The 22,999-nt window shown below is 50.5% G+C and overlaps 1 protein-coding gene across 5 annotated transcripts in view; it reads left to right on the top strand.

Annotated features, from left to right (window-relative positions):
* CASZ1 (castor zinc finger 1) overlaps positions 1–22,999 on the top strand; it is a 212,984-nt gene that overhangs the window by 168,102 nt on the left and 21,883 nt on the right. For all 5 annotated transcript variants that reach the window (XM_035344641.1, XM_035344640.1, XM_035344639.1 and 2 more), the window contains 9 exons: positions 1,938–2,778; positions 4,936–5,004; positions 9,727–9,817; positions 11,801–11,965; positions 14,450–14,622; positions 15,348–16,216; positions 17,592–17,733; positions 18,474–18,537; positions 20,863–21,023. In XM_035344641.1, the coding sequence (XP_035200532.1) occupies positions 1,938–2,778; positions 4,936–5,004; positions 9,727–9,817; positions 11,801–11,965; positions 14,450–14,622; positions 15,348–16,216; positions 17,592–17,733; positions 18,474–18,537; positions 20,863–21,023 (2,575 nt within the window). The remainder of the gene's footprint in view (positions 1–1,937; positions 2,779–4,935; positions 5,005–9,726; positions 9,818–11,800; positions 11,966–14,449; positions 14,623–15,347; positions 16,217–17,591; positions 17,734–18,473; positions 18,538–20,862; positions 21,024–22,999) is intronic.

Raw genomic sequence — 22,999 nt, 5'->3', positions numbered from 1 at the left:
GAAAAGCAGAACAGAGGATGCAAATTTAACAGAAACTGAGACTTTTTGTAACTAACACTTGTTAGACCCATCAGGGATCTCTTGGGATTAATCACCTCTATTGCTCGTAGGGTTACACTAAGATGGAGGTGGAGAGAAGAGGTAGAGAAGAGAACAACCTGAAAGCAAGATGAAATGATTTAAATTCATTAAATTAAATGTGTGTGTGAAGGTTAATTTTGATGGCTTTGGAAAGGTATTGGCTCAGGAATGTGGCTCTCATGGTTGTGCACGTTTCAGTGCCTGTTTCAGGCAGCCTCTCCCTCCGCATAGTCCCGCGGATGCAGATCTGTGCAAGCTGGTGGCTGCTGAGCTGGGGCTTTACTCACTGCCGGGGACTGGTGCGTGCAGAAGTGCTGGTGTAAATGCGTCCCAGGTTGTCAGATCCCAGCTCCTAGGGGTCTGTTTTCATGCTTTGGAGTCACTGACCAGTTCTGTGGCTCGATGCTTTCCTTTTCAACCACGTTTCAGGTCAGCACTGATGGGGTTTGAGCTCTGGACCCAGTGCCCAAACCTCCACCTGCTGCCGAGGCACCGGCTGGTGCTGGCCGTGGGAGCCTTGGTGCCCCTGAGAGCTCGAGGGAGTGAGTGGAAAAGATGACGAGGGAGGTTTGAAGGACTCCTGCACACAGTAAATCTGTACACTGCAGGAGAAAGCAAGAGGGAGAGGAGGAGGAGGAGGAGGAGGAGGAGGAGGAGGAGGAGGAACGCTGTGTCAGACTGAAGCCTAAATGAGTCCAAGCTGCCACGTCAGAGCGATCTTTATTTCCTCCTTTCCACTGATATTGGGTGACCTCCAGATGTGTGTTCTTCCCCTCCCGGTGCCCTGGGAGGCTGCTGGGGGAGCAGGGGAGGGAGGAGGAGACCGGAGGCAGGCGGTGTTGGCTCAGCCTCCCCGTGCCCCCCGGCAGAGCAGCCTTTCGTGCCCCCACCGCAGGAACAGGCTGTCCCTCCCTTTGGAGCCCACATCGGGGTCTCCTCTCCCCAGCCCAAGTCCTAGTGGGGAGAAGGCTTGGATGCATTTTGCACCCGCATGGGACTTCTTTTCCCTTTCCTTGTCTTACTGGAAGCTGTTCCTGGCTGTGCAGGATGCTGCCAGTGCCTTTCCATTGCCTTTGCTGCACTGCTGCCCCTCGGGACATGGCAAGGAGCTCTCCAGTCATTGGGACTGAGAAGGAAGGGAGCGAGCTGGCTGAACAGAAACCTCACAGAATGGCCGGGGCCGAAAGGACTACCCCGTCTTTGTCTTGCCTCCTCGTCCCCACTCCTTCCCCAGTCCTCACTGTGAGCTGCTCAGGCACGTGGCCGTCGCCGCTCTGCCCCTCCCTTAATCCATCTCCACCTCTGCCACTTCCCTTCCCGGCTCGGCACCGTCCCTTCTGCGCCCCTCCTGCTGCACCCACACATGGCCGTGCCCCGTGTCACGCCTGCAGCTCACGGCCCCGCTCCACGAGCACCCCTGCCCCTTCCGCTGCCTCCCGTCCTCCGCCAGCTCCGTCCACGTGCACCCGCACACAAGGACAGAACCACACCAACCCCGGCGTATCGGCGTTGGTCTCACTTCCAGTAAAATTACTTTTTCTTCATATTAGGCCAAGGCAAGAGTGCAGAGACATTTATGAAACTTTGTTTAATGTACTGAAAAGCCATCGGCTAGAACATTTAGGAAATTGATTTTCCTGGCATTGATGAACTCTTTTTATTTTACCCCAGTATTAATTACTTTTTTTTTTAAAACAAATTAATTTAAGAGTCGTAAAACCTAACAAGTGAGCCAAACGTCAGTAGATCATGTTCCCCTCTTCCCTTGCCCCCCCTCCCCGCGACCAGTGCTGGTATAGGAGGAGAAGAAGAAAAATCAGCCCCTTGCGTGACTCTCTCCCTCTGGTTCTCCGTAGGGGAAGCTTCATCGCTGCGAGATTACGCCGCCACCACCATGAATGAATTCCTGGGCATGTTCGGCTACGATGATCAGAACATGCGGGACGAGCTGGCCCGCAAGATCAGCTTCGACAAGCTGAACGCTGCTACCTCAGAGGCCACCGCCACCGCGGCCTCTCTCTCTGGCGAGGACGCCATGAGCAAACGAGCCCGCTTCTCCAAGTACGAGGAGTACATCCGCAAGCTCAAGGCTGGAGAGCAGCTCTCTTGGCCCATGCACTTGGCCAAATCTGAGGAGCTGGGCTCCAAGCTGGGCAAGGAAGGTTCCTCAGTGCTGTCGCAGCCCATCCGGGTGCCAGGTCCAGATGCCTCCCTGCTGACGGAGACCAAAGCCACCATCCTGCCGCTGCCCTCCCCAAGCAGTTCCCAGATGCAGGGCCTGATGTCGCGGGCCTCCAAGTACGACTTCTTCATTCAGAAGCTGAAGACGGGTGAGAGCATCAGGCCGCAGAACGGCAACACGTACAAGAAGGCCTCCAAGTACGACCTAGAAAACGTCAAGTACTTGCACCTCTTCAAGCCTGGAGAAGGAAGCCCAGATATGGGAGGAGCCATCGCCTTCAAGACCGGTAAGGTGGGCCGCCCTTCCAAGTACGACGTGAGGAACATTCAGAAGCTTACTCCGGTGAAAGCTCCGACACCCAGCCTGGCCCCTGCTCCCCTCGCCAGCACCCCCAGCAGCACGCCCGTGGCCGGCCCAGAGCAGTCCGTCTCATTGCCATTCAACACTCCCGAGTACCTGAAGTCAACTTTCTCCAAGACAGACTCCATCACAACTGGAACAGTCTCTACAGTAAAGTAAGTGTCCTCCCACTCTTCTTAGCTTTGTATTACTGAGGCCTGTGTGTGGATCAGGGGCAAATTGCGGCTCGTGTGGTGATAAATGCTGTTAATGAGGTGTTTCTGCTTGCTCTGTGTCTGTTCCTCTGTCAGCCTTACATCTCCATTAGTCTCGTTTGCAGAGGCTGTGGCCTGCCTTCCGCAGTCACAGCCATGAATCCAGAGCCCACTAGCTCCTGGGGTTGTATGCTGAAAGGACAGATAAGGGGACGTGGTGCTGTCAGCACTCCGAGGTCGAGATCGTAACTGCTTCCTTCCTTCTTCCTCCGGTGCCCCGGGCGGCCAGCCATGGCTGTAGGCAGATCCTTGCTGCCATCTAACTCGATGGCAAAACTCTGCTGGCTGGTGGCAGGATGGGGCCTTTTGTGCGTCCCAGACCACTGAAGACATTTCAGTGCCCAATCCCCATTAATTTTTGTGGGAGTTAGGCATACGCATACTTTTGTGGGACCAGGCCTGTGTCTTCTCAATTTGCTTGTTCCTTACACAAATAGAGGTGATTCAATTACCCCTCAGACTGGGCAAACTCATTAGCCCAATTACCACTAATAACCTCCTACACATACATTGCTGGCAATCTCTGCAGTGATGCTGTGGACTGAATGGAGATAGCCAAAGGCCTTGCCAAACCTTGGCTTCCTTTGTAGCTTGGCTTCCAGAGCTGGGAGCTGCAGGAAAGCTAGTGATGAACCGAGGGGCACCGACACGACACCGTGCTGCATTAATGGAGTGCCAGGGCTGGTGGGGGTCCTGAAACCTCTGCTGCCTCCTGGAAGAGGGTCAAATTCTGCCTAACAGACCCTTCCGATCTTACAGCCCTTTGATTTATCCGAGTCAGGCTGCAGGCAGGGAGGGAGGCACTTGCCTGTTTTCTCCTGATGGTTTGGGTCTACCTGTCCTTACTGGTGGGAGGACTTGGGCTGAATCCTCACGTGGCTGCTCTTGGCACTCAGGCAGGCGTGCCTCGCCCCTCGCACATCTCCCACCCTCCCCGTGGAGCAGTCATCTCCCTGCCTCCTGCAGACAGGTGTGGGGGCTCCTTGGGTCGGGTGTATGGCAGAGGGTAAAGGATTACTGGCGTTCGCATCTGGTCCCCGCTCGGGATGAACCTGGTACGTGCTCCAGATGGCAGGCAGGGACTGCTCTTACTAAAAACCACTGCTGTAAATATTCCTGTAGGCACAGTGCCTTGTTGTGATGGGTGACGTGGCCAGGGGCTCTGTGCCTGATGCGTCTCCCGGGCGCTCAGCTGCCGGCTGCGCCGCGGCCACCGTTGAGCTGTGTGTGGGGGCTGCGAGCCTCCGCTCGTCTGCCTCCGCGTTGCACTGGGATCCCAGTCTGATTTCCTTTCTCTTGCTCATTTCCTGCCGCCTGCGGATGGGGTTTGCAGCATCATCATGATCCCTCCTCCTGTGCCCCAGGACTGCCTTGGCTGGGGCATGGAGGTGGGTCTGGGGGTGACCTGGGGGGCAGCCTGGCTGTCCGCAGCCCCCTGATCACACGCTGGAGCACAGGAGTGGCTCTGGTCCTTCTCCTTCAGGCTGCCTGCTAGACACGGGGTTTTGTGCTAAAGCAAGGCAGCTCATTAATTGTGCTGGTGGAGGAAGTGCTGCCTGCTGTCTGGGACCTGCCTTCCCCTTCAGACCCCCCTGGGCCCAAACACCTGGCAGGAATTACCCCTCCCTCTCACACATACGCACTTATCCCAGCCACGGGTTGCAACTCTGCCATCCAATGCTCTGAACCTGCCCTGAGCTCATCTTACCCCAAGCTAACCCTGGGTGAAGGCGTCCTTGTTGAAACCAGGCTGTAGAGTTGTTGTGAGTAGGAGCAGAGCATGAGTAGGATGTAGCTTCTGTCTGCTTCCTAACAGTGCCTCGTCACCCAAGCTCATACGGAATTTGGGTGCTGTTCGGTTGTTTTCTGTGATTAAAGTCCATAAATCTGCAAATACAGGCGGCATTGCAAGGTGCTCAGGGAGCTCTTGGTCTTCCCGTGGCCATCCCAGGTTCGCATGCGGGTACCCAGTTACCTCGATGTGTGAGAGCGAAACCAGGAGCGCGGCTGTGCCCTGTCCCTCCGCTAACCAGCTCTGCCCTGTGTGTTTCTCACTAGGAACGGATTACCCACTGACAAACCAGCCGTCAGCGAAGATGTAAATATTTACCAGAAGTATATTGCCAGGTAGGCAAAACTCCGGACTTTCTTGGGGAGAGGGCTGGAAGGACAAGGGTGGAGCGGCGGGGGGAGGCAGGAGGTCTCGTCCATCTGGAGCAACAGTTGAAACCAGCCCTTGGCACTTCCATTTCCCTCTGGCATCTGTGCTCGCTCTGTTCCCCTGCCTGGGAGAGCAGTAGCTGTGAGAGGTGTACAGGCATGCCAAGAGCATGCTCGGCTCCCCAGAGCTGTTAGACGTTGTGACAAATAGTGGAAAAATGTTTCCCTGCAGAAGCCCGTGATGTAAATGGGAGCGCCGTCTCCTAGCTGTCAGGCTGTGCCCACTGCTGTGCCAGCTCCTGCCTCTTCCCCCGCCACGTCCAGTGCCCACGGGAGGCAGGCAGAGAACATCTCACCCCTGAGAACCCGGGCTGGGAGGAATCTACGAGTGAAATGGAGTTTAGGCAGGACTCAGCATCAGTGGGGGATATTTACCCCAGAATATTTTGCAGCTCCTTTATTTGAGAAACCCTTTGTGAGTAAGGTGCGGGCTGGGGCACCTCAGCTCAGCTCCGGACCAGGAATGAGCAATGCTGAGAGGGAGCCCAGGCTGCAGAGGTGCACAGAGTGATGCCACCAGGGGCAGAGGAGGTTATTGCACGACCCCTGCCTCTTCTGTCACTCAGCAGCCCCTGCTCCTGGCCTGCTGGATCCTCCCTCCGCACTGTCACGGAGCTAACCATGCAAGCCCCTTGTTTACGGAAAGGCACGGTAGGGAAACGAGCAAACCCTTCTCTCTAGAGATAAAACCGAAGGGTCTGCTCCCACCAGCACCTGGACACTTCTTAGCAAGCAGGGAGGGAAAAGTGTAATGTGCGTCCCCACCTGGCCGGCATCTGCAGCGGCTCCCTGGGGGCAGGCAGCTGCTGGGGAGCTGCGAGGGAGGCTTTGGCACATGGGCAGGGGAAGCAGGAATGGACCCGAAGGCGATGCCCCTGCAGCCCTTTTGCCCAAATCTGTGATGCAGGAGAAGGGCAGGAGACCACACGGGAAGAGAGGACGTTTGCACACACATCGGCACCTCGCTGCCTCCTGGGGGGGTCCAGGAACGAGAGCAGGGCTCTGAGCCCAGCTCAGCGTGGGGCAGGAGCAGCAGCGCCCTTTTACTGCCCAGACGGAGCTCGGTTTTGCTCGGAGGTTGCGGGGGGAGAGGCGATGCCACTCTCTCTGTCCCCGGTTCCCCTCTGAAGCAGAGCCCTGTGTAAACGCGACCACATCCACACCTCGGAGCACTCTGCAAGCCCCTTCCCCGGGGTCAGGCAGGTAACCGAGGGAGGCTTGTGAGATAGCTCAGGGACACCACATCCTGCTCAGAAAGCTCCGCAAGCCGCCCGTTGGCAGCACAGCCACTTCCCTTCAATTTACACACAATTTTAAAAACAGTTTAAAGCCTTAAAATCAAGGGGGTGGGGGGGGAGAGACACGACACTGTATGTCTGCACTGCATAATTAGCTTAATGAGTTTGCCAAAGCCACTGCCAAAAGCTGCCCAGGGATAATCCATTCTCTCACACAACAAAACAAAACCTCTTACTTAGCTAGTTTGGGTTGGGTTGTTTTTTGTGCTTTTTTTTTTCCCTCTATATTTATAATTAAAAAAAAAAAAGACCACAGAAAAAATTATTATTATTATTATTAGTGCCTCAGCAGATGGTGCTTCTGGCAGCACTTGCTTAAATATTTATTTCTGTGTGGGTTTCCTCCCCCCCTTGTAATTGGGGTGGGTTTTTTTCTTCCTTCTTTCACATCATCGTTACAGGGTAATGAGTCTGTAAACACTCGCTAAGCATGCTGACTTCTTTATTTATTATTTTTATTATTATTTATTTATCTTGGTTTTTCGTTCTAACTCTTGCCAGATCGAGACTAGTTCTTTCTGGCAAAAAAAAAAAAAAAAAAAGAGAGAAAAAAAAAGTGAAGAGATTAAAGTAAGGGAAGGGGGAGGGAGTTGCACTTGTGAAAATGAATCTCCGTGTGCCTGTGCGCGCAGCTTAGGAGCCTGGATTTGCATATCGGTGTGCTGAAAGGGGCTGCGAGTTTGCAATCAGGTGCGTGCGCGCTTGTGCCTGCTCATGGGCATGGAAATTGCGGGTGCGTTCATGTAAGCGCATCGGGGTGTCGCTGCACCTCGGAGCACGGGCATGGAAGTGGGCGCGTGTGTGTGCGTGTAAGCGGGTGTGTGCGGTGCGAGCTTTCCTGTTAGGGAAGAGCTAAACAGATGCTGTGCTTTAAAAATTAATAGCTTTGAACTGTTTCAAGTGTCAGAAGAAACAGAGGATAAATATAACCCTTTAGGAGCCTAGCCCTGCAGACTGAAGGAGCAGACCGGGCCCCGCGGTGCTGTGTGTGCCGCTTCCCTCCTTCCCCGGGCGCTGAGCGTGGTCGAGCGCCCGCCGCTCCCTTCCTGCGCTGGGCGCCCCACAAACACACCCACAGCCGCTCCCACCCATGCACACACACGCTCACACACTCACACACTCACACACACCCCTGCCAGGGCAGGGCAGGAGTTTGAAGGGCCAGGGAGCTCGCTTAGCTGATGCCTTTGGAGCTGAGCCTGTGAGCGGCTCCTGCTAGGATGCTCCAAGTAACTCATCCCATCCAGGCAGATTTCTTTGGTCCCCTGCCCTTCTTCTGCTGCAGTTGGCATCTCTGCTGCGTTCGCATCCTCGCTTGGGATGCTCTTTTGGACAGCTCTGCCGGAGAGCTGCCTTTGCCAGCACTCTCTCTTCCCCTCCTCCCTGCCCAGCCAGCACTCCCCAGCCCTCCTGCTCTTTCCTCTTTTCCTCGTCCCCGCAGCAGGCAGGAAGCTTTCCGCCGAGCATTTCCTCGGCCTTTCCAGGCTGCTGACACGCAGCCCCGGAGCAGCAGGACCGGCTGCTTGGGTGCTGCTTCGTGTCCCGGTGACTCAGGCCGCTGCCCGTGCCCCGTGCGAGCCTTGCCCCTGCCCTGCCACCGGCCGGGCTCGCTGCCTCCGCTCCCAGCTCCACACCTCTGTTTGCGCAGCCAGCGTTGCTGTTTGCCTTGTGGTTTGTTCCTTCTCCGCTGCCGGGGTTTGTTCCAGTTTCTCAATCACCTGTTCTGGCGTGATCCCGATTTCCTGCAGTATTTCTTCTCCTTCCCCAGGGAAAGGCAAGTCTGCTCCTGGCATCTGTCCCTGTCTCCCTTTGTGAATGCTGAGGCAAAGAAGTCATTTAATTTTTCAGCATTGTCTATCTTTTCTGTCAATTAAGTCCCCTTCCCATCTCCAGGAGGCCCTGCTGTCTCCACAGCTGACCTCCTCTTCCTCACTGCACTTCAGGATGTATATTGAGTGTTGCTTTTCATCCCGGCTCCCTTTCCTGCCTGCAGCTTAGTGCTGCCCCTCCTTACAACGCTCCGTAATCTTCCCTGCTCCTGCCCCCCCCGCGCATTGCCCCAGAACACCTTCACCCCCCTTTTTTTTCCTTTTTTTCCCTCTCTCCTTCCTTATTTCTTGCCGATGCCCTTTATCATGCACACTCCTGGTGCGTTCAGCACAAAGTGACGTGAGGAACCTTTGAGCAGATGGCACTTTATCTTTGAATGTTTCCCCTCTGAGTCCCCTTCCCTCCGCTGCTTTTCCCTTTCAAGCTCGTCAGCTCCTCCAGGTTCCTCTGGAACACACAGCAGAGATGCTGCAGGGATCAGCCTGGCGCTGCACCACCCCTTCCACCAGTTACTGATCAGTCCAAGTGTCCGTTTGTCTGCTCATACCTTACAGCCTTCCTGCCCTTTTTTCCCACCCTGTATGTCAGGACTTTGGGAAGCCTTCCCAGGAAGGCTCGGTGGTGGCAAATGGAGCGGGTGCGCGTTGCTGGCTGCTGCTGCTCGTGCCCTGCTCTTAACTGCACGTAAGGCAGGCTGGAGGCCCTCTGCTTCTGCCTTGCAGCATCTTGTCGGGAGCAAATGCTGCATCCACAGGGAAAATAATGCTTAGCGGGACTGGCCAGCGCTGTTGTGCGTGGGGAAGGACGTGCACACAGGTCTGCCTGCAGCGTTCCTTCTGGCCCTGCTGATCCATCTCCCTGTCCTTCCATTACTCTCCGTCTTAATGGAAGAGTACCTACTTAATCTTGCCCCGATTTTCCACTGCCTTTGTGGCTTACCCTCTGCAGCCTTCCCAGGAGCGTGACACTGTATTGCAACTAGAAAAAAAACACCGAGGCATAACTTGTACAAACAAACGAATGCCTGAGCTTTTCTGAGGTCCTGCTGGATGCACACATGCCTAGGGTCCGTATTTGGCCGATGTTAATTTGTCTCCCCGTGGTGTGGGAAGTTTCTGAAACTCACTGCTGAGCTATCCAAACTAGAACTGTGTGGTATTTAGCTCAGGGAACCAACCGCGCTCTCTTACTCTTCCCCAGGTAAGCGGCTTCTAAATAATGGAGGTGAATTTCAAAGAAAAGCACGTGCAGCTCAGGGAAGTAAAAGCCCAGAAGGATCTTGCTCAGGAAACACCTTTTTAAGCAGTGACACATAACAAAGGGAAGGTGGGAGGGATCACCGTCCTCGGAGGTGGTAAAGTCGCTGGGGTTTGATGACCTGAACACGTGGGATGAAGGAGTGGGACCTACTTCATTTGTGCCGTGCTTACAGACACTGCTGTCAGGACACCGTTTCATTCTCTCTTCCTTTCTCCTTTCTGTGCTCCTCTCCTGCTCGCAGGTTCTCTGGCAGCCAGCACTGTGGACACATACACTGTGCATACCAGTACCGAGAACATTACCACTGCCTTGACCCAGAGTGCAACTACCAGGTAAGGGAACGGGAAGCAGGGGTCGGCACAGCTCCCCGAGTCCTGGTTGGTGTCTTCCCGCGCTTCGTCCCACATGCACACATGCCTCATCGCTCTTTGTCTCTGAAAAGAGGGCAAGATGTATTTTGAATTTGCTAGAATATAGATCAGCTCGAGTCAGTGGGAGCTACTCCAGATTTACATCAGCGAAACCAGGAGAATAAATTCAGCCTCGTTACAAGTTGTGCCTGAAACCAGGGCATGCTGTTCTGGTAGTCTGCCTCTTCCCCTCCTGCTGCCCAAGCGAGGCCGTAGCAGCAGTAGCTGCAACAAAACACCCAATAAGACCAGCAGCAGGCCGGGATCTGTGGGGAGAGCGTGGGGGCAGGAGCATGTGCGATGCCGTAATTGCTGGGAGAAGTGCCAGGGCAGCGACGTCAAGGCAGCCGAGTCACGTGCCGCGTGTGTTTACCCTCTTCCCAGGTCTGTGAGCTCGCCTCTGCCACTTCTGTGGTCAGGCTGCGTGTGTGTAAGGGGGAATCCCAGAGTTCGCCTCTACCGTGCGGCAGACACAAGTTCTGCCCTACCCCAGGAGACCTTTTGGTCTCAAAGGAACGAGCCTGACCACAGCGCGGGAAGTTGATCTGGCTCTGCTGAGCGCGGCTGTGGGTTTCTATTGATCCAAGGAGGGTTTTGCTCTGGGATGCGTGCAGTGTCCTGCCAGCCCAGCGTTCGGTAATCGAGATGAGTCTGTCCCAACTGTGACACGGATAGCTGTGCACTGGGAAGAGAGAAACACAAAGAATGGAAAGACAGGAAAAAAAACTATTATTATGATTGGCCTCATGATTATTTCCTAAGGAGTCTGGAAGCTGCTTGCAAAGGAGCTGTCTGGTCTCGCAGGGAATAAGGATTTAGGCTGCTTTTTAAAATGCAAATTATTTTATGGCTGAGATATATTTTATAATAAGTAACGCTCCGTAATAAGTGGGCACAAATTAACGATGATTGGCAATAGCAATCCTCTATGTACGCCCTGGGAAATCATACCTCCAGCCTCCAAGGGATTCCCGGTGAAATCTATATCCGTCTATTCCCATGCCAATACCAACGAGATTGATCAGGATTGATATTATAGGAGGAAAGAGTGGAAGCGATAATCATTTGTTTCCTGTGAGGGAGACTGGAAAAGTTGTTAAACATTAGAATACAGGCCTTTTCAATTACTCCTCAAAATAAATGGATATTGATTTCTTTTAAAAAATCAGATTTACTTTCCCACCTTCTCTGTTAAATATTGATGTCAGTGGGAAGGAGAAATGAAAAGCTTCATTTTAAAGGCACTTAGCCTGCTCTGAGAGCGGGGTACCCCTTCGTTACTTCAAGCAGGTAGATGGTGAAAGGGATCTTCTGGTCATCCAGATGTAGCTCTGAGCTCTGCTACCAGCTTTTCCTGTGACTGGAGGAAAGTTCCGTGCCCCTGTTCCCTAATACAGCCATCCCACCTTGCAGGGGTGGCAGACGAGTGATAACGGGAAGATGCTGTAAAAGAGCAGAGTGTTTTTCCCAGTTTCTAGTCTGACATGAATGTGGCAGCCAGTGTCTTGCTAACCGCTGCAGTGAGGGGTTTGGAAGCTGGGATTACTCTCTTGCAGGCTGTTTAGTTCACTGGCTTGCTTTCTAACTATAGCAGTTCTTGAGATAGTAGCAGCTAAAATTATGTTAGAAGAATTGCAGCCTTAAAGCTGCAGGGAGCATATTCTGGACATCACCCCAGTGTCATGTTTACTTACAAGTTTTCATGTGCATACCCTTTCCCTTTACCATGAAAATACACGCACACAATTTGTCTTTAACCTGACTCTCTTGGGGTGACCGCTGCTGAGCTTTAGACTCCCGGTACCATAAGTTTATTAACAACAACAACAAAAAACCCTGCCCCCAGGATTACTCACCCACTCCCATCACGTGTGTCTCACTCTGTCTGTCTCTGTATCTCTCCAGAGATTCACTAGTAAACAGGATGTGATTCGGCATTACAACATGCACAAGAAACGTGATAATTCCCTCCAGCACGGCTTCATGCGCTTCAGCCCCTTGGATGACTGCAGCGTGTACTACCACGGCTGCCACCTGAACGGGAAAAGCACACACTACCACTGCATGCAGGTAACGGCTGCGCCGGGGACTCCCTGGTAGCACACAAAGTGAGCAGAGGGCTGCTGTGTGAGCTGAGTCCTTTCTGGGTGGACTGAAAGGAGTCTCGCGTCCAGGCAGCCCAACCCTATCTTGCTAGAGAGCAAAGGGGCGATGAAAAGTGCTCTGAGCCTCTCCTGCTCGCCTCTGATTCAGGCTCCTCGCTGAGAGGCTGTTCCCTCGCTGCACTTGTCCACTTCGGCTTGGTTGTAGAAGCCTTGTGCATGCAGTGAGGCAAAGGGCTCAAGGTTTCCTTGCAGTCTTGGGCTTCACTTCTTCAGACAAGTCCCCTCTCTGAGATTTGGGAGGCCTCTCTGCAGCAGCGCTGTGCTGCCTCCACCAAGAGCTCTGGCTCTCCCTTAAAATCAGACTTTCTGTGGAACCTCTGCCCTTTAACATTGGGTTCATTTCCTCCATAATCAGTTCCTAAAGTAATTAAATTTTAATGTCACCTATCTAGACTTAACACCCCTGGTTCTCCATCTCCTCTGCCAGTGGTTCTGGAGTTTACTTTTCTGTTGTGTCAGCTGTGAGCTTTGCTTCACAGCTGTGAGCCAGGCTCCAACAGCAGTGTGCCCGGAGCTGGGGCTGCTGCCCGGATGTACCTGTGACCCCTTTGCTGTTTTTCAACACGGACACACCAAATTGTTTAGGTCTTACCCTGATTGTGCCTTAGATTAGAGGGTTTGATATATGCTTGTTTCATTAAAATCGTGGCCTGAACTGTTGCCGTGCAAATGTTACAACCTGAGAGCAATCGGGCAGTCCTTAGTGAAAGCTTTTCTAACTCCTGTCTCCCTTCCTGCCCGATCCCAGCAGTTTAAGACCCCGGTTACAGTCACAAGGCCTTAATCACATGCTTAAATGCTTTGCTGGGATAGACTTAAGCATATGTTTGACTTGAAGTCAGGTAAGCTCTCTGAAGTCAATGGGATTTAAGCACATACTTAAACGTTAGGCATGCACTCAAGTACTGTCCTGAATAGGGGCTGGTTTAAGCATGTGCTTACAAGTTTTGATAAATTGGGAACTTCATGTGACTTTCTCTTGAGGACATTTTCTGTTATTCTTCATAATATTCATTGCTCAGTTTCTTCAATCGACCAGGATGGGATTTGTTTAATTTTTTTTAGAGCACAAGGAACGTTTCACAGCTTTAAGTCACTCTGCCTTTGAATAGAGACCCTCTTTTCCACAACTATATATGGGTAATTCCATTCTGTGCCCACTGTCTTCCAGTAAAATAATGCCCATGTAAGCAGTGTCTTACAGGAAAGGTGTCCGAACATAAACTCCCAATTAAAGAAAATATTGCTTAAATGGCAGGATTTGTGCCATCCATCTCATGGGTTTTTTTTTCTTTATGTCCATAATTGGTGTGGATAAAATTCAGTTAGTTGTTTATATAAACTGACATTTTTTTAGGCTTTAGCACCAAGAGCTGCATTGCAAATTATTCCTAAGGAGGTTTTTGTTTAATTCTTTTTTTTAATGCCGTGCAGGGTCTGTCTTTTTTCAAGGTGTCAGTGCAGAGAGAGAGAGGCTCTTTTATATTGGAAATAGCTGGAGATCCTTTTTATTTTTTTTTCTGGGTATTTGTCATGGGTTTTGTTATTGCCTGTTTGAATCAACCTGGGCTGAACTGAGAGGTGGTGTTTTCGTTCTCTTCACTTCTGAGATGGTGCAGGCATTGGCACACGTTGTGCTTGAGAAGAAAAGGAAAAAAAAAAATCCTCCCTCAGCAGGGCTGAGGACGTTTTCAGATTCCAGTGTTTTTTTACTCAATATGGCAAAGTTGCCCGCTTTACCCAGAGGAAGGCAGGTTTTCAGCATTCCGTCCTCGTCACACCATTCCCATTTTGCTGCGCGAGTTTAACATTAGTGAACTGGTAGTCTTGAACAGTGACAGGGAAAAAAAGCCACCAGTTTGCAAAGATCAGCTGAACATAGGGCTTGTGCTTTGCTCAAATGAAACCTGTATATTACAAGCTCAAAAGATTGGCCTTGTGGTGCACTACCCAGCCTTTCTTCCAGAAGGAAGGAGGATGTAAATAACTCATTCCCAGGCAATTTCACATCCCCCAAATAGATGCAAGTCCTGCTCTGTTCCATGTTGCTCCAAGATGACAGAAAGTAATGGCATCTGTCAGTCTGTTCTTTTCTCCTTAGGAGCAGGAACTCTGCTGCTTTCCTCCCCAAACAGACACGATTATCTGTAGCTGGTCTTTTATCTCTGCATCCTCCCCTTTTTTCTGGCCTGAGAGTTGCTTTTCTTCGTGACTGCTCTATCAGTCTTTAAACTGGGAATTAAAGTGATGACTTAATACTCGTAGGAGAAATGTCCAAATGGAACTCTGAAATGTATGTGTGCTGCTCGTATGTTTTATTACTGCTGATGTTAATAAGATCATGGTATCAGAACACTATACTGATGACTCCCTGTTTTGCCCGGGGTAGGTGGGTTGTAACAAGGTCTACACAAGCACCTCGGACGTGATGACCCATGAGAACTTTCACAAGAAAAACACGCAGCTCATCAACGACGGGTTTCAGCGGTTCCGTGCCACGGAGGACTGTGGCACTGTGGAATGCCAGTTCTACGGGCAGAAAACCACTCATTTTCACTGCAGGTGAGATAGCAGGAAAGGACGGGAATCCTGCCTCTGAGATGGAGGGTCTGTTTGCCTCCTGCCACATCGTAAATTCAGGATTGTGCACAGGGCCTCAGTCTACCCTGCCATGGCCTTCTCCATGCTGCTCTTGTGAGAGCTCATGCTCCGGGGCAGATGTCATTCCCAAGATTGTCGTTGCCTGCGGTGATCTGAGGAAATAAAGAAAACAGATCCGGGAATCACTGGGGAAGATCACAGTGCTCATCCCTGACAGTGTTCAACATGGGGATGGGGGAGGGCACTAATACGCTGCTAATGGCACTTTCATGCTAGAGTTCTCTCCAGCCAGCTCCTCCCTTTCAGGGCCAGACTCTGCCTTCTGTACACAAATGCTCTTCTATTGATTTCTCACATTCTCAGGAAGAGTGGGAAAGCACAGTTTGTATCTTAGTCCCCTTTAGCTGCTCTTTTGGTTGGAACTTGCAGTGGTGGGTTCTTGCAACCCCATGTTATCCTGCTTGTTTCTCAGTGTTGAGTTGGCTTCCAAGCTCTCACATGGCAGCATTTTTTGCTTGACTTGGTGACACAGGTTGGCCCACATAAAGCTCCTTAGCCCCTTAGCCCCAAGGTCACTGTCTCATACTGGCCCCAGTCCTTATCCCAGAGTGTGGCAGGTGACAGCAGTTGCGTTGTGCTCCTAGCCCGCACAGCCAACCACTCTCTCCTCCTCGATGCCCTTGCAGGCGACCTGGGTGTACCTTCACCTTCAAGAACAAGTGTGACATTGAGAAGCACAAGAGCTACCACATCAAAGATGATGCCTACGCCAAGGATGGCTTCAAGAAGTTCTACAAATATGAGGAATGCAAGTATGAGGGCTGCGTCTACAGCAAGGCCACCAACCACTTCCACTGCATAAGGGCAGGCTGCGGCTTCACCTTCACCTCCACCAGCCAGATGACCTCCCATAAACGCAAGCACGAGCGCCGGCACATCCGGAGCTCGGGAGTGCTGGGCCTGCCTGCCTCTCTCCTGGGATCCAAGGATAATGAGCAAGAGGAGTCCAGTAACGATGACCTTATTGACTTCTCCGCTATGAGCTCCAAGAACTCCAGCCTGAGTGCCTCCCCCACCAGTCAACAGTCTTCCGTTTCTCTCATAGTCCCAGCTGCGCCCTCCTCTGCTGCCGAGCTTGCTTCCTCGCAGGCCAGCAAGCCTGCCAACAGCATGACACCAGCCACCAAGATCTCTGGCCTGCTCTCCCAGGCTCTTCCCAGCAATATTCCCTTGGCCCTGGCACTCTCCAACTCAGCACTTCCTGGAACAGCTGGATCCTTCTTCCCCATCATCCCCAGCCGGGTCTCCACGCCGCTTCCTGCCAGCTCAGCTAATCTGATGGCTGCTGGTTCGTCCGGCGCCAATCCAACATCATCTGCTCCTACAGATTCCTCATCCCAGGCCATCTCAGGATCTGGTGAACCTTCGGCTACTTCTTCTCCAGCTCCAGCGGCATCCATAATGGAAAGGATCTCTGCTAGCAAGGGGTTAATCTCTCCTATGATGGCCAGGCTGGCAGCAGCTGCACTCAAGCCCTCTGTGGCACTCGAAGCAGGTGAGTTACTCCCATCGGTTGTCCTACTAGCAGGAGGAATAAGAGTGCCTGATGATATGGAGAGGAGGGAATGAGAAGCCACCTGGTTGTCCAGGGGACCGGAGGTGGGGAAGGGGGTAATAAAGGAGCAGAAATGGGACAATAAATTTGGTCGTGACCAGTTCACCCTTGAATGGCAGTTAACCCTTGGAGCAAGTGAACCCTTGAAGGCAGTCTCAGCATGGTTTCCCAGCCTCCTGCTGACCATGGCTGGCACCCGATCAGCAGTGTGGGGTCGGGGGGGCTCTGCCTGGTGGCACCGCCGGCTCTGGGCTGCCCCACGGCCGACACCACGAGCGCTGCCCGTGGGCCCTCCTGCCCGAGAGCAGGCGTGGAGGGAGCGGGACGAGGGCATGTGGTGAAAGAGGGAAGGGAACTTTCACATGCGTTTAAAATTATTATTTGAAAAATTGTTTCCTAAAGCAGAGAAAGGTCATGGAGGGAACGATTTTCCTTTATTTTTTAATAAAATGCCACTTGCTGGCTGAGAAGCAGCTCGCCGTCAGCTGTACTGCCGGAGGGTAAATTAATATTTTAGTCACTTGGGGATTGTGGAAGAAAGCTCCGCAGACATGTTCCTGTCAGCAACTTTTTTCCCCTCCTTTTTTCTTTGCTTTTCTTCTTCTTTTTTTTTTTCCCCTCTTTAATTTGTTTTCGAGTTCTCCCTGCTTTCCCCCCTTCCTTTAATTCGACTTCATACCTCACGTGCTCGGCACGAACCCCCCCTGCCACGACGGAGAACCCCTCATTTTGTGGGGGCAAGGTGGTGGCGAGGGGTCGGCGGCCGGCCGGGCCCGGTGGCTGTCACCTCCGATAGCCCCGGCCTGGGCAGATGGTGCTGCCGGGCAGGCGCAGTGGCAGGCCGCTGCCGTCGCTACGGCAACGCTGGGACTGGGGACGGGGACGGGGCCCTGACTAGCAGTCGAAAGCTGCCACATTGCCTCAGCATTAACGGAGTCTTTAATAAACGCTTAAGAGGCAGCCCCGCAAATTAGTTATGACAGTTTGTGCAGAGAATCAGGTCTCCCCCACGCTCCTTCCGCCCTTCTCCTTTAAAGGGCCCATAGCCTGGACAACTTTGACATAATTTTGCAATAATTATCACTTGAAGAATTTCCACGCTGGAGTGGACGTCAGAACCCATCATGTCATCTTGGCAATAAACGCTGACCAGCAATCCCGTCCCGTCCCTCCCCCCCACACTTTTTCTGTGCTTTTTCCATTTATGCAGTTGTGATAGTGAGCTAACTTCTTTATTTGCCACTGCAACCCCATCTTCGAGCTACCTTTTTCGTTTTAATTTTTACAACCTAATTTCGGTGCCTTTCTCGAGCAGGGAATGGACAGCCAGCAGCTCCCGGACGGTTCAATCCAGTGCAGGTGAAGCAGGAGCCGGTGGAGGCCATGGGATCGTCCTCTGGCACCGGTCAGGAGTCCCTGCAGGAGCACAGCCTGGACCTGAGCGTCAAGGATCACGGGTGAGAGATGAGTGCAGGCAGGGGCATGCAGGCCTGGCCAGCACTGAGAGTTGGCCTGGGTCTGGCACGTGCTAACCCGTAGCGGAGGTGACGGACCACAGAACAGCTGAGTGCGCTATCTCAAAGCCTCTGTCCCACTTGTCCAAAAGCTTTCCTGAGAACAGGAGTGCTTGGGGATTGTCCTGTGTGCAAAAACTGCAGCAGAACTGATATTGAGGATACCTGAGCCTGCTCCACTTTGACCCTTGTATACATTCCTTCCCACACTTTATTGGAGAAGCCTCAGTTAAGGACCCCAGCACTTACAGTCAGCTAGATCTATTACTGATGCCTGTACTCAGGTTGCCTTTCAGTGTGAGCTGTGGCCATAAGGTTTGTGGCTTTGCCTGTTCCCCTGGTTTTGCAGTGTAGTTTTGAAAGTTCAAATAGGTAGAAGGAGAAAAAATGTGGGGTGGGTTGTGAGTCAGCTGATAAAAGAGTGTGATGGTATGGGCACTGGAGAAGAGGTCTGGATTGTTTAATAGCTGAAAGAACTGAATTCAGCAAACTTGCAACCCTCTTCCTTTCTGTCTTGCTATCACCAGTAAGAGTTTGACCTACCCAAGGGAGGGTGGGCATCATTCTCTTCCTCCGGATGCAGCAGGTGAGGAGTGAGGCAGCTTGAAGGGAGAAGGATTAATCTCAGTGCTCACAGTCCCTGTGCACATCTTAACTAAACCCTGTTGGTTTGTGTGTTCCAGTAATGAATCAAATGGCCACACAGTCTCGGCAAATTCATCTCTTTTATCCTCGCTTATGAATAAGGTAAGAGCCATCCATCAAACGCCTTTCATTCCCCCCACCAAGAGAAATTAAAGCTGCGATGGCGGGGAGGGAGGGGGGAAGAGATGCGTTTGTTTTTTAATGTTTTGCCTCTAATAAGATGAGTTTGTACCATTTAAATTTTGAGACCATTTTTCATCGGGTATAATTTCAGAGCCACTGCTTACGAATTAATTTAATGAACTGGCTGAAGAAATATATTGCAGCCTCTGACACCTTTTTTTTCATCCTTTCTAGACGGAGGAGGGCTCCGAAAGATTTTTTTTTCCCCATTTTTATTTCCAGAACCTGGCAACTTCTCTCGCTCTCTTTTTATAGTTACTCATTTTTTTTATTTACTTCAAACGTTTTCTTTCATTGCGGGAGGGGGAGGAGAATCATTTGTTTTTATGAAAAAGAATAAGAAAAAAATCAGAAGTTTTGAGCCGAAATCATCAATTTCTGCCTTTCTAGTGTGAGTAATGGTGTCCAACAGAGCCCACTTTACCATGTTATAGAATATTTATTTTAAATAATGCAGAGTTTCTTTTTCTTTACTTTTTCCTTAAATTATACATCATCTCAAATATATATTTCCCTTTCACATGATAAATTCTACTGTACCAAGATTAATTTTCTTGTTGTATACAACTGCATTAGAGATCAGGGCCGCCTTTGAGCCATGCTTTAATATTCCACTGTGATAGGTTTTACAGGCATAACTATTGCCATCCCCTTGGCTCTGGGCATTACATGCATCAAGCCCATGTAACCCTCAAGAGAGGGCAAAGTGACTTTGTCGGGTAGTCTCTCAAGTCCTTTCTCTGTTACTCCATCACTCTTCTTCACGTGTTGTTTCATTTCTGGTTTTATCCTTCTACCACCTTCCTTCTCCATTGGTGCTCTGTTACATTGGATTTCTGGTGTTCCCTTTTAAGCTTAATTTCTTACTCATTCCTGCATGCTATCCCTCTAGTGATTCCAAATACACAGTGCTTTCTATAGTGAGTAAATCTATTTAGTAAGTCTGCTACTGGGGATCCTGAGTCCTTCTGAAGGCCCCAGCTCAGGAAAATGCTTTTTCAATAGATGCTTCGCTTGAAAATCTCCAGTTGAAGCGTATGTTTAGGAATAAACATTCGCTTGTGTGCAGCCCTGCGTAAAGGTACAGCATAAAGGCATGCACCACAGCATAAAGGTTCTTTGCATTATGCAAAATAGGTGCAGCACAGTTCTTCAGGTTTCTTCCTTCGGTAAAGTAGGAAGAGGACTAAATAATGACATAAAGCAGCAAAGGATAGAGCCCGCTGATTTGAAGGAGCCTGTTCCAGGAGTAAGGGTTGCAGACCCAAGCTCTGTGTGCTCAGGAACACACCGTGCTTGCTTCTTGCTGCACACAATTTCTGTTGGTAGAGAAAACCTTTATTATTTGCCTGGAAATAAAAAATAAATAAAAAAAATAAAAATAATAAAAACTTTACAGAAAAAAAAAAAGAGCTCAATTTCTGTCTCCAGCCATAAAGAACTGCAGTCTCCACGTAGCAGCAGGGGCTTTACCTTCAGGGGGCATTAAGAGAGGCTCAAACAGCCAGGGTTCCTGTAGCGTACTGCAGTTTATTTAGGGGGGCTGTCAGGCTTAATTAACTGATCTGTATAAAGGGCTTTGAGATCCTCAAGTGGGTGGAGTTTCAGTGCAAGTAGTGGGCCGGATCCTGCATTTTATACATGCTGTGCATTTCGCTGTTGTTACTGGAGGTAAGTAACTATTGTTAGAGAGAGCAGCAAAGCAGGAACAGGCCTGGGGAACTGTGCATTTATTATGAAAGATTTTTTTCTCTCTAAGCACTCGAGTAACTTCCTTTTTCTGTTCTGCACATCCTGCACCTGGACCTCCAAACCTTCTCGGTGCGGAATCTATTTGAAGCCTTTCAGACAAGACAAATTATGAGTCCACGTCCTGCTTTGAGGACAATATACCCATTTAACACACAAAGTGAAATAAGACCTTCAGTGAAGTTCATAAGAATTTCCAAGGACTTAAGGGGGCACGTCTCCTTTTGCCTCAGTTTCCCAGTGTACTGAAAAGATGCTTCACTACATCCCACAAGAGGCACGAATGCTAGATGGGCTTTGTGACAGCTGGGTGGAGGATGCCACAGAGTGAGGTGTTACTAAGCCTCGCTGATGCAGTTGATGCAGCCTGTGCAGACTTCTTGTCTTCTCTCTTTGAAGAAACAGCTTTCCACGGGACGGTCCTGAGGGCGTCCAGACTGGCAGTGTCCACAGCTGTGTGCTGGGCTTGATGCAGTGTCTGTGTTCTTGTTCCAGATGTCCAAGAGCAGTGCCAGCCTTGGCAACCTGCTGAACATTAAGGCAGAAGGAGATGGCAGCCAGGCTGGGGCTGGGGAGCCAACACAGTACTTGGGCAAGGCAGTGAAGGCACTTGTCCAGGAGAAGCTCTCTGAGCCATGGAAGATGTACCTGCGCCGGTAAGGAGGGCATGGAACTGGGAGTAGAGGAAAGGGAAACGGTTTCCTTTGCATAGTGTCTGGCTCATTAGTTCGTGTTTGAATGATGAGTTCTCTTGAATTTAAAGGTCTGATTCTGTCGTATGCTGATCACCTTCTGGAGTGCAGTTAGCCCTCAGTCCTGGCTGGCTGCAGGAGGTGTTAATGTCCTGTAAGAAATGACTGTCCACGTAGAGTTGATTTGCAATGGGAACACAAGGGCCAACCAGGAGCAGAGCTCTTCACATCACACTGTTTGCCTTGGCGTACCTCAGGCTCCTCGACATTTCCCAGTCTGCAGGTCCTGGGGACCAAGGGTAGCTCACTCTGAGCACTGAACCACTGCTAGACCAGGTTTAGTTGTTACACACAGATCACAGAAGCCTTAAAATGTGGTGGAATTTCCTCTGATTACAGAAGTGGTGCACCGAAACAAAACAAGGAGTCCAAGGGGGAATGGGAACTGCATGGTTTCTGCTGTTTTTGTTGTAGACAAGGAGGCTTGAAAGGAAAATGGAACAGATACAAAACTCACCCACACGCAGATGCATGCACATACATGCCCAGACAGACACATGCTTTGAGCGTACACAGATACACCCCGGCAGACACATATGGGTTAGTGCTCTGACACAGATCTTTGCCTACAAATGCCTGTGGACACTTTGTAAATCACAGACTTTGATGGAAAAGACTAGAAGGTCTCCCAGTCCCTCTGCCCCTGGCTAGTGTGAGATCCTTCCCTGCAGTCCATTTTGCAAGCATTTTGTCCAGCCTAGTTTTAATTATGCCAAGCGGGGTGGCTGTTCTCTTGTCTCTGGGAGCATTATTCTACTCATAATACATTTCACTGTCAGGATCTTTTTTCATAGTATGCTGCCTGAATTTCCCTTTTCATAATTTTGTTGCAGTTCTCCTAGTTACATACCCTTGAACCACAGCAGAATTCTTCTCCACAATTGGAGTTCAGGTCCTTCACCTCCTTGTCAGACTTTTAGCATATCATTTAACCAAGTTTATTTACTTCCTTTAATCCGACTTGGTAAATTAGCCCCTCCAGCCCGCTGATCACGTTGTTGCTGTTTGCAGAACTGGGCTGCCGCTCCTGCATCACCACACCAGAAGCTTTCTGCCCCATGTATGCAGCTCACAATTGCACTACCTTCTTTGCATCTATACTGCATTATATATATGTGTTTACCATCCACTGTTACACAGGATTGCTTGTAATGTTGCTCTCATGAGTCCTCTATGTATAAAAATACCCTCCGATGTATTAGCTGTGTGTTTCCAAACGTGACTCTCCGATTCGGAACCTTCCCCATGTCTTGCAAGGCCTCTCTCTGTGTTATTTCTCTCGTCTTGCATTGGTGTTGCCAACTCCTCCCAGTTTAGTATCTTCTGTGAATTTCATTAGCACGCTGTTTACTCCTTCTCCTAGATTACTAATGAAGATGTTAAATAAGCTCAGACCTAGCCAAAGTCATCCTTGCAGCATTCACGAGATGCCTCCTCCCAGCTCGATACGTCGCTGTTTGTCATTAGCCTTTGTTTACGGTCCTTCAGCCAGTTTTCAATCCATGTGGTAGCATTCACATCCAAGCCAATTTGAATTAATTCTAAGCATATGCAAGTCTGTATCAAAACGCTTTACTAAAATCCAAATATATTGCATCCCTTCATCCACTAATTTTGTAATTCTATCAAAAAAAGCAATTAAATTTGTCTGGCAAGATTTATTCTTTATAATCCTGATGCTGTTTATTGCTCACGGTTCCTTTATCCTCTAGATGTTTAATGATTTTCTCCTCCCTCTTAATATTTGTTCCATTACTTTACTGGAAGGAGAAGTTAAGACTAGAGGTATGATAATTGCCAAAGATCACTTGTCTTTTTTTTTTTTTCCTTTTCAGAGAATCGGTACCTAGATTTTTTATTTTTTTTTTCCCGGTTCCCTA

Source organism: Oxyura jamaicensis, chromosome 21 (genome assembly GCF_011077185.1).
Source record: "Oxyura jamaicensis isolate SHBP4307 breed ruddy duck chromosome 21, BPBGC_Ojam_1.0, whole genome shotgun sequence".
Lineage (NCBI taxonomy): Eukaryota > Metazoa > Chordata > Aves > Anseriformes > Anatidae > Oxyura > Oxyura jamaicensis.
Note: the sequence above shows the minus strand (reverse complement) of the source record. Positions and strands in the feature narration are given on the sequence as shown.